This window comes from Pleurodeles waltl, chromosome 8 (genome assembly GCF_031143425.1).
Source record: "Pleurodeles waltl isolate 20211129_DDA chromosome 8, aPleWal1.hap1.20221129, whole genome shotgun sequence".
NCBI classification, from domain to species: domain Eukaryota; kingdom Metazoa; phylum Chordata; class Amphibia; order Caudata; family Salamandridae; genus Pleurodeles; species Pleurodeles waltl.
This window is the reverse complement of record NC_090447.1, coordinates 737,740,827-737,759,125: the sequence shown is the minus strand read 5'-3', so window position 1 is coordinate 737,759,125 and position 18,299 is coordinate 737,740,827. Positions and strand designations below refer to the sequence as shown.

At 40.9% G+C, this 18,299-nt stretch overlaps 1 protein-coding gene across 4 annotated transcripts in view; it reads left to right on the top strand.

Annotated features, from left to right (window-relative positions):
• Positions 1-18,299, top strand: part of PHLDB2 (pleckstrin homology like domain family B member 2) — a 483,232-nt gene that overhangs the window by 345,710 nt on the left and 119,223 nt on the right. For all 4 annotated transcript variants that reach the window (XM_069204939.1, XM_069204938.1, XM_069204937.1 and 1 more), the window contains one exon: positions 1,471-1,569. In XM_069204939.1, coding sequence (XP_069061040.1) covers positions 1,471-1,569 — 99 coding nt within the window. The remainder of the gene's footprint in view (positions 1-1,470; positions 1,570-18,299) is intronic.

Genomic DNA, 18,299 nt, shown 5'->3' with positions numbered 1-18,299 from the left:
GGGCCGTAAGCCTTAAGCCATGGTGAACTACGACCCCATATGCCAAGAGGGGCTGCATCATGAAGACTGCTATGCTCTAAGGGCTATAGCCTTTAAACTATGGTAAGCCCTGACCCTACGTTCCCCCGGGAACCGCTGCTGAGGACTTTTCTGTGTCAAGCGGACTTGAGCCTCTGTACAGGGAAGAGATGGTGACCACTTATGCCAGAGGGTGGTCACTGAGTGCAGCAATACATGCAACCTGATCGACCACCCCCACCATAGTAAGTGAGGCCACCGTAGAAGCACCGTCAGAAAGGCAGTTGACCTGCTTCTGGATCACTGCATCACCCATCCCACACCGTGGAACGGATCAGAGAATTACCTGCAATGAGGAGCCACAAAGAGCCTTGGGTTGCTATGGTGGCACCACCGCATGTGAGGAACCCTACATCCACTGAGTGCAGCCATCGTGGGCCATGTGCAGTGAACTCAACTGATTCTGCTGTGGCGGCTCCAAGTGCCCGCAGACGGAGTTCGCTCAGGCACTCCGGATGCTCTAAACCTGCAGATGCGGGTAAGACTGATTTCAGACCATTCAGCATGGGGGAACTTGCTTGCTAGTTAGTGCAGCGGCGCTGGAACAGTATAGGCTTTAAAATTGAATCGGCATAGACTCTTGAGATTCAGACACTAGTTGGACTTGCCCTGGATGTTGCCTATAGTGAATGGGAAATAAGTACTATTGCAAGGAGGGAATGGTGCCTGGGTGACCACCTAAAGAAACACTGTAGCCCTGACCTTAGAGGATCTGTGCAGTTGTTTGTGAACATTGCATTTTAACTTTGTGTTAATAGCGATAGAAATAAAATACTTCTCTTTTTTCATAAACAGGAGTATCTGCTGGATAATGCTTTATTGCGGCTGCTGCATGCCTTTGAGTTGTGTGCCTGTGCTCACTTCTCTGCATCCACCCCTCACCAATCCCCTCCCCAGGGACCCTTGGACTCCTCGGACAATGCCAGTCTGCAGAGTTACATGCTGAATGGGTGATTGGCCCAGTTGCTCAGAATCCATAGTAGGTCAGGCCTTGGGACATCAGGAGTTAAAGGCTCAACCCCCATGGCTGGGCCCAGTAACCCCTGCTTGCCCCATGGCCCACTGAAAGGGGTTCTGACAATGGGGCAGAGGCGTTGTTATAATTATAAGATCTTGTTTATTATATAGTGCTTCTACACTTCTAACCTTCTAAGCACTGCAAATAAGATATGCTACTATTACCCCTTTTAATGATACTCAATTTATAGAATGATTCTGAAACAGAACCTGTGTGTACATGTGTAAGATTTGTATGACTTGATTTGCCTTACAGTCAAATGTGATTGTTGTGCAGCCAATTCTCAAAAGGCTTCTCTTTTGGTGTAATACTGCAGGCTATCAGTTTTGTTTCACTGCTTCATTTAAAAGTTTTCTGTTTTCATACCCTAATAGGAAAGAGACAATCTCTGCAATGTGGAAAAGAAATACTCCAATCTTACAGGAGGAAAGCACTTTCCTGCCAATGACAGTTGTCTGAAGGAGATAAACAAGGTGTGATGATAAGTAAACTGCATGTTTTCCTCCTACACTATGTATTGATAAAACAGAAAGTGACAGATGATGGGGATGACAATTCTTGTCCAGCTACAATGTTGAAATGTAATTTAAAATCCTGTATGACTTATGTGATGTGGTTACAGCAGATTCAGTAAGGTTTTCCTTTTCAGGTCTGGGTTTTGACAGTGCAGCAATGAGCCAGACCAACTGATGACAAGATACATAAAGTGGGCACGGGGCGTCACGCTTCAACCATTCATATTTATGTATCAGCATCTCTCTGCCCTTGGCGACTTTTTTTCAACCAGCGTCATTAAGCTATTGGCTTGCACCACGTCCAATAATATCTTGGCTCAGCCTAATAGAACAGTCATCTCTTACATAACCTAATGCCATTGGCTGTTTGGGCATATCTTTGTACCTCAACTCCTGTGCTTACTACTTTGGGACTGTAGCCTTCTCTGACCGATTCTGCTGCCTCCCTCCACCTCCCCTCCCGTTCCATTCCCTGATGTGTTTGTGCTGCATGTATTTGCGCATTAAACTCATAGCAGTTGGGTTTGCCAGTGCTTTTTGTAATTGCTAATAAATTCATACAGGTTAACCAGAATTCGGAATTAAAATGCAGAATTTGATGTGCAATTTTACAAAGTTTATGCCTATTTGATTTGTCTACAGCTTATTCTGTGACTACTATTTAGGGGGAGTAGGCATTTAGAGTTTGACCAGGAACTCTTGCAGAAATTGGGGCCCTACCCCGCTGGCCTTGTCTCCTTTTGCCCCCTTTCCTATTTAGAGTTGGGGGAATAGCATGTTTTTTAATGTCAGAGGCTCAGGCATGGCAAAAATCGGAACAGAAAACAAACAATGGTCCTGTAACAGAGATAAAAAAAACTCCTTGTGCATGAAGGGCATTGTTTTTTTCCTTTTTTCAGAAACAGGTAATTGATTATGGAGTTTGTTTTTGAAAAGCAAAATCAGTGTTAATTTAGCCAAAAAACATGGCGGCTCACTCTGCATTGAACTGTGACGAATAGTGCATCCGCTGATGTGTTAGATACACTTTTGTCACACAGATCCAAACCAGGCAGGCGAGCATCTCTAAATGTGGCAGCAGTACTCCATGACAAGGGTGAAGGCCATGGTCTCCACCAACCTGGCAGGCTGTCTGCCAAAGTGTAAAATGACTCCCTATCTCGGTAATTTGCCTTGATTTAGCTCATGCTATATTCATGTTAGGTCCTTTGGAGATATAAGGAAATGTGACATCGGTCTGCTGCTTGAAATGTTTGCCCTTGTGATTGAACAAAAATGAGAGATTTGCAAATGCCAACCATGACGTTTGAAATTTAGCTCTGGCACCACACTGATGAAGCACCTGTTGTTTTCATTGGTCACGCTGAAGGCTTTTCCTCATATAAAAACCGTTTAGGAAACATGCTTTATTATTTATTCTATGACATAATTTAAACTTTGTCATCATGCACAAGAGTGGCATAACTCTCAGGATATATTTGATTGTATTTTAAAACGCTATTTGCACAATGTTAAATATGATGTGTATGTTTTTAAAACAGTTCTGTGTTTAGTGCGTGGTATTCAGGCTCACACAGTGACGTAAATATTATTTTGTAAGTCTTTTTATCATTATCTCAAATGAGAAAAATTGAACATGACAATCGTTTTGTCTGATAATATAGTTAATTGCTCAAAACGTTATGTTTTACTATGTAAGGGTGTACATTATCTTATAGGGGAAACATAATGAAGGAAATTGCTAGACCTCATCACATACATATTGCTGACTATTTAACCCTTTTAAATACCCTATTTGACCCACTTCAAAGAGATAGCCTGCGTTGTTTTGAGCCTCGAATCTCTGCTCGTCTATTTCTTTCTTTTCTGAGGTACAAATGTGACTTTACACTGTCACTCAAAGTCCTAACCGCGTTCAGTTTTAACTGACAGGTGCCTTCCTGCGATATGTTATGTCTTTGTAAAATATAAGCGCTAACATGTAACCTAAAATGTCCTCCGTTTACAAATGTAAAGTCGCTGTTTAACCAGCTTGGCTACTAAGATTTTGATTCTCACTGCGAGAGGAAGGTCAGAATTTTCCCCATGGTTCCATTCACTGCATAGAAATCCTCCGTACGCACCATGGCACAATAAAAACGTAAAGCATCGGTAGTCCTCTGTCGGAGACACGGACCTTAAAATGGTTGCATGTATTCAATGTCTGTTTTGAAAATAGAAGAGCTGTTTTTTTAGAGGCAGCAAGAAATAGCAACAAGACCCACTGTTAGACCTGACAACCTTAGGCTGGTCACCCCCAACTTTTTGCCTGCCTCCCTCCACTTTTTTGACACTGTTTTTGTTGGTTTTAGGAGTGCTAACCAGTGCTTAACTGCATATGCTCTCTCACTTAAAACATGGTAACATTGGTTCATATCCAATTGGCATATTTGATCTACTTGTAAGTCTCTAGTAAAGTGCACTACATGTGCCCAGGGCCTTTAGATTGAATGCTACTGGTGGGCCTGCAGCACTGGTTGTGCCACACACATAAGTAGCCCCTTAACCATGTCTCAGGCCTGCCATTGCAAGGCCTGTGTGTGCAGTTTCACTGCCACTTTGACTCGGCATTTAAAAGTACTTGCCAAGCCTTAAACTCCCCTTTTTCTACATACAAGCCACCCCTAAGGTAGGCCCTAGGTAACCCATAAGGCAGGGCACTGTGTAGGCAAAAGTCAGGACATATATCTGTGTGTTTTATATGTCCTTGTAGTGGACAACTCCTAAATTCGTTTTCCACTGCTCTGAGGCCTGCTCCTTTCATAGGTTAACATTAGGGCTACCCTCATATACTGTATGAGTGGTAGATTCTGATCAGAAAGGGGTAGACAGATCATATTTAGAATGGGCAGAATGGTAATACAAAATCCTGCTGACTGGTGAGGTTGGATTTTATATTACTATTTTAGAAATGTCACTTTTAGAAAGTGAGCATTGCTCTGCACTTAAAATCCATCTGTGCCTTACAGCCTGTTGCTAATCCAAATCTGGGACGGGCTGGTTGACAGTTCCCTTGTGCATTTTACCCAGACAACCACAAACACATGATGCTCAGTCACACCTGCACACACATCTTCATACTGAATGGGTCTTCCTGGGCTGGAAGGGTGGAGGAGCTTGACACATTTCAAAGGCTTGTGGCCTGCCCTCACACAAAGGACTGCCACACCCCTTACTGGCACCCTGGCAGACAGACCTGTACTGAAAGGGGACCTTGTGCACTTCAAAACCACTCTTTGAAGTCTCCCACACTTCAAACGCACTTTGGAGTATATAAACTGGGTCCCTGACCCTACCAACTCTGACACTTCCTAGGACAGACACTCTGAACCAGATCCTGCAACCTGCCAAGAGGAGCTGCCTGGTTTGCCAAAGGACCCAACTGGACTACTTTGCTATGAAGGACTGCTTTCTTGCTGTTACCCTGCTGCCTTGCTGGCCTCTGGCTCTGCTGAGAAGTGCTCTCCAAGGGCTTGGATTGAGGTTGCCTCCTGTTTCCTGAAGTCTCAGTGCCAAAAAGATTTATTTTCTTCAAAGGAACTCCTTGTGGGGCAAAAATCAATGCGGAGCCTGCCGGAATCGACGCACAGCCTGCCTAGCGGGGAAAGAATCACTGCATCACTGACTCGGAATGACGAACCCCGGCACCCCAAGTGGAGATCGACGCAGCGCCAGTGTTCCGACTGGAACTTCAACGCACAGCCCAATGGATCGACGCATCGCCAAGCCGGAACAACAGTCTGACTTCCTGCCACAGTAATCGATGCAGCGCCTACCGTGCAACAGAAACTCAGACGTATCGCCCTCCAGATCGACGCAGCACCTGTGACGTCATCCAGCACGCCTAGGATTTCCATGCATCGTCCCTGGGCGTCAAAAGACCCCGCATCGCAATGAAAGATTCAAGTCTGCGCACCGGAATTCAACGCAAAGCCCTTAACGCATGGAAAAGAATCGACCCATCGTCTGTGTGCGCCTAGAAATCTGACGCATGCCTTCCTTTTTCCATGCATCTCCTCCTCTGTGGTATTTGTGCTTGTAATTTTGATGCATACCTGGTACTTTGTGCACACAAGAGATATTTGTTGCTTTTTAAAGACTTAAGTCTCTTCTTATCATTGCAAAAGTGATATTTCAACTTGTACGTATCAAATCATCTTGATCGTTTTGACTTTAATTCACTCAGCTAAATATCTTATATTTTTCTAAACCTATGTGGTGTATTTTTGTGGTGTTTTCACTGTGTTGTTGCATGATTTATTGCACAAATACTTTACAGATTGCCTTCTAAGTTAAGCCTTACTGCTTAGTGCTAAGCTACCAGAGGGTGGGCACAGGATAATTTGGATTGTGTGTGACTTACCCTGACTAGAATTATGGACCCTACTTGGACAAGGGTGTATACCTCTGCCAACTAGAAACCCCATTTCTAACACCCACCTTCCAATAGTTTATTTAATTTAGGAATCTGAAGAATATTTTTTTCCCAATCCCTTTATCTTGTTTAAAAAATGATTTCCTTACATTATGCTTGTATACTGTCAGAATATTTGTTGACTTTTAATTATCGTGCTGCAAAAATATAATAACCAAAATACATTTAAGCTAAGTATGGTAGGTAAGTATAGATGTACTATTCTTAACTCCACATATATGTACCTTGACAATATATATATATGTTATAGAGTTAAGAAGATGTATAATTATGAGTAATATGCTTTCTTTGATATATACTTGCCATCACAATATTTGGTAATCAATATTCTGGCTACAATGTTTTTCTAGTGCTATATTTTTATGCTCAGTATTCTGAAATACAACCGTTAATCCCTGTATGTGACTGAACAGTCTTAAAAATTATCATTGAAAACAGCATCTCTCTTTCAGCACCACAGTCAACTAGCAAAACAAGCAAAGATTCAGTGTAACTTACATTGTTCCCCCCTCTCTACACAAAATCGAAAACATCTGGGGCTTTTATGCAAGTATAAGGCACATAGGCAGACACCAAGGTGGCAAGGGAGAAGACCCTAACCTCGAAGTGGTAGTTGAGAGGCAACCGGAAAAGAAACACAAAAAGACGTCGAAGGATGTCCAAATAAACTCAAGGTGACACTGCAGGGGTGCTTGGTGGGTGAAACACAAATCTTGGACTTGAAGCACACAAAATGCTAAAGTATTCAGCACCAGAAGGCAAACAAAAGTAGAAAGAGCCCCACTGGTTAAATTCAAATGCTATCAGAAGACCCAGGGAACCAGTCTCAGCCTTGAAAGAGGATAGGGAGCGGGGGAGGGACAAGACTCCTTCAGGGAAAAATGATTCAATGCAGACACTGAAGAAAAGGGGCGAAACAACTGAATCTGAACCAAAATTTCTTGACATCATTAAAAAAAGGAGGTGGCTCAGGCCAAAACGGAAACCCTTATGCAAAAAAGAGAGAGTTTAAGGACTGTAAAAAAAGTACAGGATACCCCTGAAACCTGAGCAAAACAGACAACAGACAGAGCAGCAGGATTCTGAAATCGAACCATCACTCATACCAGAACCTCAGGAGGAGATTGAGGAAGAGCTTTTCCATTTTGAGCAAGGGGAACATTCCTCGAACATGGCCGTTCACAAGCAGGGGAGTCAATGGAAGAGTGTCAATAGATATATTCTGACTCACCAGGGGAGGGATGCCTCTTACCCAGTGAGATTGCCCATCCAACCAATGGCATAATTGCATACAATGCAGATATAAAGAGAGCATCAAACACTTATAGAGTGTAGCTGGAGGAGAAGCAGCCAGAATAATTTTTCCATCCGGAGATACTGATACCCAACCAGAAGAGGAACCAATTCCTCCCACTGCTGCCTGGATTGTAGACCAGGGTAAGAAGGCCTTCAAAAATGCCCTTTGTCAACACCTGCCTCAAATCCTAAGTGGGTGCATCAGATACAGCCAGTAGTCAATCATGCCCTGCACAACCCTGCACCAATATGCCTGGCGAAGAGTATTAGGGTTTTAGCAAGAAATACAGTCTTCCATTATCAACATGCCCTTCACAAGAAACAGTCTTTTTGTGGAATCAATGGATGAGGTGCTACAGCACACAAAAAAAAAACAATGACACAGCAAAGGCTGTGGGGTTATTGCAATACAGTGGACCCTTTTGAGAGGGAATACAGCAGACGAAAAGCACGCCCACAAGGGGAGGGGTGCACCAAGCCACCACACAGGCCATATTCACACAACAGACCACCGTCACAACAGCTCCATGGCAATGCAATGCAAATCACTCTCAAGGTATGTCTTTTAAAGAACGCTCAGGGGGAGAAGTGTCACTCATAGAGGGAGAACAACCACTGCAAAGTTTAGTGCACAGAGAAAAACTCCCTACACAAGACACAACACAGCCCGAGGTTCTCCATCAACAATGAGTAGTAATTACTGAAACCAGAAAGAAACAGGACCTTATTGAGTGCAATCGTGAAATCACAGAGTACAAGAACCCTTCCAGTGGCCAAAAGAGTCCAGGCGAGGCTTGATCAAATGCATCTTTACCAGAAGGGTCAACATCTGACATTGAGGACTGCAGAAAAACATTGGGCATAATGGCCTAATGCATCACCTTGATACCACAGACGAAACTTCAAATGAGACCACTACTAGAGTGGCTGCAGCAATAATAGTCACATGCAAATTGGGCAATCTGATGGTTACTACAGGTCAAGTACGAAGGGAATTGCAAAGGCGGAATTTGAGCAACATCACAAAGGGGAAATATTTCAGACCAGCAACTCCCTCAATGACTATTGCAATAGATGCCTCCCACACAGTATGGGGAGCTCAAATGCTGAACCTAAACATCAAGGCACTGTGGAACCCAATAGAGGTATTACAGCACATAGATGTGTTGGAACTGAAGATTGTTTTACTAGCCCGGAATGCTTTCCAAAAACATTTCAAGGAAAGGACAGTATTAATCAAACCAGATGATGCAATGTATGTTTCAACTAAAAAAACAAGGGGAATAAAGTCACACAAGTAATCCAAGCTAGCTCAAGACATTTGGAAATGGGCGATCAAAAAAGGGATATCACTAGTGGCAATACCAGGAGAGCTAAACACAGAAGCAGACAGACTGAGCAGATAGGCGGACATAACATGTGAATGACAGGTAAAAGACTAAGTAGTAAAATACACCTTCCACTTCTGGGCCATGCCACATGTCGCTTGGTTCACATGCCAACAAAAACGCAAAATGCCAAAGCTTCACACCCAGATTTCACCACCCAAGATCTCTATTGATGTTGGATCCCTATTGATAAAATGGTCAGAGACATTGGCCTATGTTTTCCCCCTGCAGTGGGCCAGGTAAATGTATTTCGCAGATATAGTGCAGATGTCACAGGGGCATATCTTAAAGCTCCTTGCACATCAAGACATCTTAACAATACAAGGGGTGGCAAGTGTGCCACACAGAACCACACCCAGAACCAGCCAACCTGAGCCTGGCAGTGCGGCTCCTGAAGATGTAGGGTTTGGGTAGATAAACCTGCCAGTAAGGTCTATGCAAATCATTAGGGAAACAAGATGGCTACTACAAGGTTCATACACTGTTGCCATGTAAAGATAAAAAAGACTGTAGAGACTGGTTGCAGGGCACCACTTTGCTTAGATACTTCATATCTTTTCTACACCTCGCTAGAGGTCCATTTAACGGCCACTGTGGCACACACAAGAGGAGTAATAGGAAACAGCTTCTTCACCACACCAGTGGTAATACGATTCGTAGAGCAAGCAAAGGAGGTTTCTTCCTCCAAGAAATGTAGCATTAACACAACTGATTAAATCACTGTTTCAGCTAGTACAAAACACACAGCTAAAATTCCAAAGTCTACAAATGGCCTACCTGATTGCTATCATGTGATTAAAAAGAGTGAAATAAATTTCACACTCTTATCACAAAGGAACCATATCTTCAAATACCTAAGGATAAAATGGTAATGAGAACAAACATTAGATTTACACCAAAAGTGGCACCAAATTTCCATGTTAATCAGGCAATATAATTACTGGCTTTCTTCCAGCAGCCAAAAACCCAGGCAGAAAAGACTCTACACAAACTGGATGCCAGACGGACGATTATGTACTATCTGTAAAAACAAAGTCAATCAGAAATGAGGAGCAATTCTTCATATCTTTCACCCAAGCAGAGAAAGGCTCTCACATCACAAAATGTAAACTGCAAAATTAATTATTCAGAAGGCGGTGCACCGCATAAAAAAGGAGTCCAATGTTCTAGCAATGCAAATAAACAGTCCTTGTTTTAATATTTCATTACAAGTCCAAAGTGTTGATTCCACACAAATCCATAAATGAAAAGAGTTAGAACGAAGGGTAATACATGGTCAAATTGAACAGTACTCAGGATGAACAGCCAACGCGTTTCACCCAATTGAAGGGCTTCTTCAGGGCTGTAATGTAACCAGAGAAAAACATGTATACTATACATTTCATTGGACCGAAAAGGGGATTGATTGTGTGAATAGGTGTGAGATCTCAAATTATAGAAGTGGATCCAAAGAGAAAGTACTGTGTACCAAGACATTAATAAAAGTTGTGGACCCATGCAAGGCATGCTCCATATCATACAGAGGGAAAAATATACTGTGGAGGATAAGAAAAAATGGACAAAATAGTGAGTAGATTAGAAATAGAATAGTGATATATTTTATAGAAGTAAATACATAGTGTGAATATATATTTGATAAAAAGTGAAATCCCAAAAAAGAGGAGGGGGGGGCACATCCAAGTGTCAAATTAAGTAAAAAGCGCAAGCCACTAAAACGTACCATCAACGGTATCCAGTCAGTAATAAGTGTAAGAAGTATAATAATAAATCATTAACCTAGAGAGAAGAAAACGAAGGAGGGAAAAGATAAGTAAAGAAGAGGTATAAAAAGAAATCAAGGGGGGGGGAGATTTCATGTAAAAAAGGCGGGTCATTTGGAGTGATATATGAAAATAACGCTAGAGAGTAACGAGAGCTACATGCTTGAATAAAATATGTAGAATGAATTATAAAGCAATAAAATAAAATAAAATAAAGTCAAGTACATCCATCTAAAGAGCACTCAAATTGTGAAAAAAGAGCGAAAAACCCAACATATCCAGACTCATCAAGCCCCGAAATTAGTGACATATTGGGGCAGGTATAGGTCAAAATGCCAGGAAGCATAGCCGAAATGATACATGCTCTACAGACCCAAAAATGTAAAGAGTAGTCTTAAACGGAATCGATATCCAAAAGGAATATAATAATATGTATAAAGGAATACCACATACGCGGAAAAGTTGCACACCAAAAAACTTACAGCGCGTATTGTAATGTGGCATGTCCGCGCCAAATATACTCCGATAGACGCAATCAAAACGACAGCGAGAAGTCACATGCTGCCGGCCCAAATGTAGTGCCGGCCGCCGGGAGGGAACCTCTTGGGGGAAGCCTCCGGTCCGGGTATGAAAAAGACGAATGCCCGGAACCCGGAACTGATACAAATACATCCCCCAAGAGATAGAAAAGGGACAAAAACAACCGCCATGATAGGGCTGGTTGTAGTGAAACTATGTACATGCCAGCAACGTGGAAATAAAGATAGGACAAAAGAAATGGCCGCCATATTGGGGTGAGAGTCGAGACCATAATAAGAAAGTCAAGCAATATAAATAGAAAATGGATAGATAGTGTAGCCAATTGTGAAGAAGAACAAAACTATATCAAACTGACTGTGTACCCTATGAGGCCCAAGAGAGACAAAAAAATATATATACATTTTTTTTAATAAAAAATATATAAAAAGAGATAAACTAAGAATAATAATAATCGTGAACAATAGAAAAAAATGAATAAACCATAAAAAAGTGAAGAGAAGAGCATACAGGGAGAGAGGGAGAAGGGGGAAGGAGGAAGGACAAATGAGCCCAAATAAGTGATGTGATCAAGAATATAATTAACATAAGGGTAAGTATATAATATAATGATAAAAAAACATGTGGATACTGAATACATATTAATGACAAAATGTGAACACCATGAAAGTGCATAGAATAACAATACTAACCAATTAACACATAACATTAATCATGGTATTATAACGACCAGGTATTTACAATATTGTGAAACAAAACTTAATCCTGAAACGACCTACAGAGTATATCAACAAATATGGACATGATGTGAGTATTATGTAAACAAATAGCAAAATGTGAACCGCCCCCAAAAGTACATTAAAACACATAGAAATACAAGCTGATTAGACGCACTAGAGAAAATAATGAAACTCATGGTCAGTGTTATGGCCCAGTTCTACCGCTTGGAGGCGGCAGATCCAAGCCGCCTCTTTTTGGCGCAAGGCCAGTTCTCTATTTCCCCCTCTGGAATGAATAGGAACGTGTTCAATACCATGAAACCATATGGTTGGATCATTGGGGTGACTAAGTATCATGTGCGTTGCAAGTGGATATGCGAAGTCATGTTTTCTTATGGTTAGTAGGTGTTCCTGTATTCTGAGTTTTAAGGGGAGTTTAGTACTGCCCACATAGACCTTATTGCATGCGCATCCCAAAATATAAACAACAAATTTGGTGTTACAATTTATGAAATGATGTATGGTGAATATCTTCGTGTTGTGATAGCAGAAATCTTTTGTTTTGTCACGACCAAAGATACAAATATTACAATCGTGACAAGTGTAGAAACCCTTGGGTTTTGTTGACAGCCACGTGGAGGGATTGGGAGAAGAAATGTAGCTGGGACATAAATGGTCTCTGAGGGTTAGCCCCCTACGATAGGTGATCTTAGGTTTGTTAGGTATGGTGCCTTTAAGGCCCGGGACCTCAGTCAATAAATGCCAATGACGTTTGAGAATTTTAAAGATGCCCTGACTATGGGCCATGTATCGAGTCACAAAGGATAAGGAATCCTTCCGAGTCTTGTGATTCCCATGTGTTTTAGTGGTCAAAGTGTCTTTTCTAGATGTCTTCATGAAACGTTGAACCGCCTGTGTTAAGATTTGAGTGTCAAATCCCCTATTAATGAATCAGTGTCTGGTATGCTGAATCTGTGTACAGAAGATGTCATTGGTACTGCAGTTACGTCTAACGCGCACCATTTCTCCAAAAGGGATGTTTTGAATAACCGAAGCAGGGTGGGCGCTAGTAGCGTGAAGAACACTGTTGCAAGCCGTGGATTTCCTAAAAAGAGCACTCTGTATGCTATTATGTTCAATGAAAAATCTAATGTCCAAGAACTCTATGGTGTTTCTACTATAATGTAAGCTAAGTTTCACATTGTAGGGATTGTTGTTGAGAAAAACATGGTACTGTATAAGTTGATCAATAGTCCCATTCCAAATGATGATAATGTCGTCAATGTATCACCCCCAAAAAACAATGAAATTAGTCCAGGGGGAGGCAAGTTTGCCCCAGGCATGTAGTTTTTCATACCAGCCCATGAACAAACAGGCATATGATGGCGCAAATTTTGAACCGATCGCTGTCCCCTGTGTCTGTTGGTACCACTCATTATTGTGCAGGAAATAGTTCCTGGACAGAATAATATCAATCATCTGAAGAAGCATCTGATTGTGTGCAAAGCAATCCGCAGTCCTAGAATTGAGAAACATAGTGACAGCTTGGATCCCAAAAGGTTTGTGTATACATGTGTACAGGCTATTCACATCCATAGTTACAAAGAGAAGATCCTCAGACCAAGTGAAATCATCAAATTTATTCGCTCTTTTTTCACAATTTGTGTGCTCTTTAGATGGATATACTTGACTTTATTTTATTTTATTTTATTGCTTTATAATTCATTCTACATATTTTATTCAAGCATGTAGCTCTCATTACTCTCTAGCGTTATTTTCATATATCACTCCAAACGACCCGCCTTTTTTACATGAAATCTTCCCCCCCTTGATTTCTTTTTATACCTTTTCTTTACTTATCTTTTCCCTCCTTGGTTTTCTTCTCTCTAGGTTACTGATTTATTATTATACTTCTTACACTTATTACTGACTGGATACCATTGATGGTACGTTTTAGTGGCTTGCGCTTTTTACTTAATTTGACACTTGGATGTGCCCCCCCCTCCTCTTTTTTGGGATTTCACTTTTTATCGAATATATATTCACACTATGTATTTACTTCTATAAAATATATCACAATTTTATTTCTAATCTACTCATTATTTGGTCCATTTTTTCTTATCCTCCACAGTAAATTTTTCCCTCTGTATGATATGAAGCATGCCTTGCATGGGTCCACAACTTTTATTAATGTGTTGACAAAAGTAAATAAATATATATAAACAATGGACAGCATGTAAGTCGAGGAAAAATTCACAGTGCAAAATAAAAAGGTTACTTACTGGTAAGCTGGTAAGAGTAGTTTTGCAGCTTGAAGATTTTTCTAGATTCACGTGCAACCCACTTGCCTCTTCCAGGCTAGGTGTATTTGCAAAGAAGATTCTCAAAAGAACATAAACAAGAAAGGGAAAAAATATGTTCAAGCCGCTAACAGGAAAAAAGAATCTGAAAAAGGCGACTATGTCGAAGAATTTCCAGAACATGCATAGGAGGTCATACTTGGAGGGACAGAGCACCAAATGGTCAATGACTCAATACCGCTCACTCTAAAAGGAAAAGGGACTACTAAGAGACAATTCTGCACCTAATCCCTAGATGGTGGAATAATGCACAGTTTGTGAACAAAGAAAATGTTTTCAATCTGCAAAACTACTCCTACCAGTACCTTTTTGTTGTTTTTAAAGAGGAAGTTCCGTTTTAGTAACATACGTCTGGTTAACTTTCTATTGTGACAAATATAGGCAACATAAAATAGACCAGCTGTGGCAGGTGAACTTACAAGGATGTAAATAACCATCCACAAAGTTCTCTAAGCAAAGTAAACTGAGCAAGCCTGACTTCTCTGAGGTGAGTTTGACCATGTTCTCTCACCAACCAAGAACATTTGAAACAATGGGGCCACTTGCGCATTGTACAGCACAATTTTGCAGACAATACTGAAGGGTGCCACCTTGAAAGTTTGAAATATACTTATGGTATGCCACATGGGTTTTATCTTCTCAGTGGGGGTAATCACCTACAGATATCCGTGGTTGAAACTGTGGTAAAATGTAACTTGCACTCAAGTTAGTAAAATTGGACACAATCATAGGAATACAAGACATTCTAATCTGGGGATGCAGTTTGACAAAACATTGTACCATTTTTCAAAATGTATATGATATCTTTACTTCTATATTCCACCCCTTTCATTTCCCATTCTTGCTCCTGTGAAATCAATTCTCAGAAATTAAGGAGAATCAACTTTGAGTGGGTTACATGACAAAATGAAGGGTACACAGACTCCATACTTTCAGTAAGTAGACATCAGAACTCCCTCATGCTAGACATATATCAAAGCCTAGCTTTCATCCAATTATTTTGAAGGTAAGTACATTTTCATGGCTTGGTGCATAATCACTTACTGCAGCTTCAACAGCAAAGAGAAAATCAATAAAAACTATTTATAGTCACACACAGGACAGAATTAAACAGTACATTTTAAGGTATTGCTTCAGTTTATTCAAATGTCAGCTAAGTTACATATCTGTGACAGCAACTATCAACAACCAACATATGCCACTCTTGTGGTACCTCTCTATAGGGTCAGTGTTCAATTTATTTGATCTCATTAGATAAATATGTAACAAAATGTATTTTAGTTTATTTTCTCCTTTTCCTTATTTTACTGTTTCTTCTTTGGAATTTGCAGATATCAGAGTTTCTTGTAAAACGTGCACCCACCTGAGTTTTGTTTAAAGCTTCATAAAATAGTGCTTATCTGTAAATGATTAATACTTACATGTGTTTAGGGGGAAGTTATGATACTGGTATAAGGCATTTCTTCAAGCATATTCTCTCCGTCTCTGTTTCTCTCTCTCTCTCTCTTTCTCTCTCTCTCTCTCTCTCACTCTCTACAACTTCTTTGCTGTCTTATGTACCAACCACTGACTAAATGGTGCAGGTCAGTGCTGGTTGTGTGCACTGGCATTCCTTTTTGTGGACTGGAACTTAATTTTAATCATCATACTTTGACCCAGGGATTAGAGACTGACAGAAAATTGAGAAAGAAGAAAAAGATGTAAAAGACTGACAAAAGGAGAATGTTGTAATGAAAAAGAACCTGCAAGAGTGGGATAAGGAGATGTGTGATGTAGGAAGTGAAAACAATAGGCAGGAAGTAAAATCAAAACTAGATAAACTCGGTATCCATGAAGCCAAATTTCATCTACACCAAAGGCAGGCTCCTAAGAAAACATTTTGTCCCTGCACTTAAATATTTTGTTTCACACTGATGCTACATATCCCTTAAAATACACTCAGGCAACTCAATGTATGAGTGTGGTGTTATCAGGGGTGGCTCATACCATGAAACCAAGGTGGCTGCTCCTTAAAGTGCTCTGGATGATCTGGAGGCCAATGGACATACATTGCACAGACGTAGGGGCCATTGAAGGTTGTTTATGGGCTCAGCAAAGAGCGGAATGTATGGCCGCCCAGATGATTATTTTTGGAGCACTGACGCAACTCTGAAAATCAGTGGTGTGACTGGAGAGCAACTAGACAGTGGGTAGAAAGGCAGCAGCAGCAAAGCGTGAGGAGTGAGAACAGGGGACCTGACTAAGATGGACCTAAGTGTCTTGCTCCCAGCCTTCAATCCTGCGTTCCCATGCTGCAATCCAGATTACCCTAAAGACATGCTGGCATTCTGTTGGGCCACGTGGAATGAACACATGTAATTGTGGCTCACTAAGAAAGGCAGTGCCCCAGGTGTGTGTGTCTGGGCGCTGTCCACGAATAACAGTGACAATAGAGAAGCGAGGCAGCTTGAGAAGAGGCTTGCTCCTGGGCTACCAGGAGAAAACTAAAATTGGAGAAAACGAGAGGAGACAATAATCCCTGATGGGTAATTTCCCACTTGAGCAAGGGTGAAGAGAACATGCACCACACGTTTTGCAAAATTGTTCAACTGACTATGGCGTACAATGGAGGAAGCATTTATTGCACACTGCTGAGTGCACACAGTGTATAATAGTCTTTCACACTATTGCAACGATCAACAAGGAACTTTAAAGATTATAGAACCCTTTCTTGTCTTTTTCTCCTCTACTCTTAAAGGCTGTCTACCTTATAAGGGAACATCTCCTGAAATCATTCAAGCCCTTAGGCAGTTACTCTTCTAGACAACACTTGCAGGCAGCATACAGCTAATGCACCCTTCCACTTCTTCTGTAATGTCTTAAATCACTCAGGAAACTATTATGAGGAAAATAACCTCTATCAGCTCCAAAATGAGTCTCTTTAACACCAAAATGTCATATATAGCCTCAAAAGGGAAATACATGAGGACAGACCTTGCAAAAGTACATAAAAAACTTTACTCAATGGACAGTAGAATGGCAGTGGTAGAGCAGTAACTCACTGAACATTCCTGATTGGGAAGCAGAAATTGGGTGACTGCAGTACAAAATCACAGAAATGGAAGATTGATCATGGAGGGATAATGTTTGCCTGTATAGAATTCAGGAAAGTGTGGTGACGGACTGTAGTAAATCTGCCTTTCTATTTACTCACTCAGTATCTTTAGGCTTTTACTAGAGCCTGTATTTTTGCTGGTTTTAGAACTTTTTGCACTTTACCCCGACTAACCAGGGTAATGTTTCTGTGTGCCTGCTTTCAACATGATTACATTGGTATTCCTCAAAATGGCAAGTCCCTAGTATATGGCACAAAATGTACCCAGGGCATGGAATTTAAACGCTAGTAGTGGACTGCAGCATGCATTGTGCCATCCACTACAAAGGCAGTGCAACCGTGGCTTCAGGCTTACCAGTGTAGCCTGAATGTAACAGTTTAAATACTGCAATTCAACCTGTCAAAATAAACCCTTTTGACAGGTTGGACCTCCCTTTTCCATATAAATGAGTCACCCCTAGGTAGGCATTGTAGTCTATAAGGCAGGAGGCATGTTATTTAAAAGTATGACATGTAAAAATATAATGTTAATATGTCTTTATAGCGCCAAGCATCCAAAAAGCTATTTTTCATTGTGGCAGGCCTAGCTGTCCTTTGTAGAAAAACAAAGTACAGATTAAAAATCCTAATTCTTAATCTGAGGAATTTGACTGTCTAGAAAAATAATTAAACAATTATTTTTAACAGTTATTAAAAATTCAATTCAATCGTGAAGGCCTTTTTTGAATAAATATTAAGGAAAAGTAACTTTTAGAAATTTACCTTTTCCCTGTCTGAAGTTCCTGGAGACTAATTTTGCATTTTCTCTCCCACTTTTTGCCAATCAGTAATTAACATTTGAATAGTTGTGAAAAAACGTGTGAAGAGTCTCCCAGTAGCAAACAATAGGCTGACCTGAAAGGTCAAAGATGATTCTTCTGAACTACCCTGTAAGACATCGGATTATTATTAGAGGTGTGTGACTATCCAACTTATGGAACAGTCCCTACCCTTGCCAAAATGAAGCTCATTAAATAAATATGAACACCTCAAGACCCTGGTAGCTATGGCACAGAGCAGG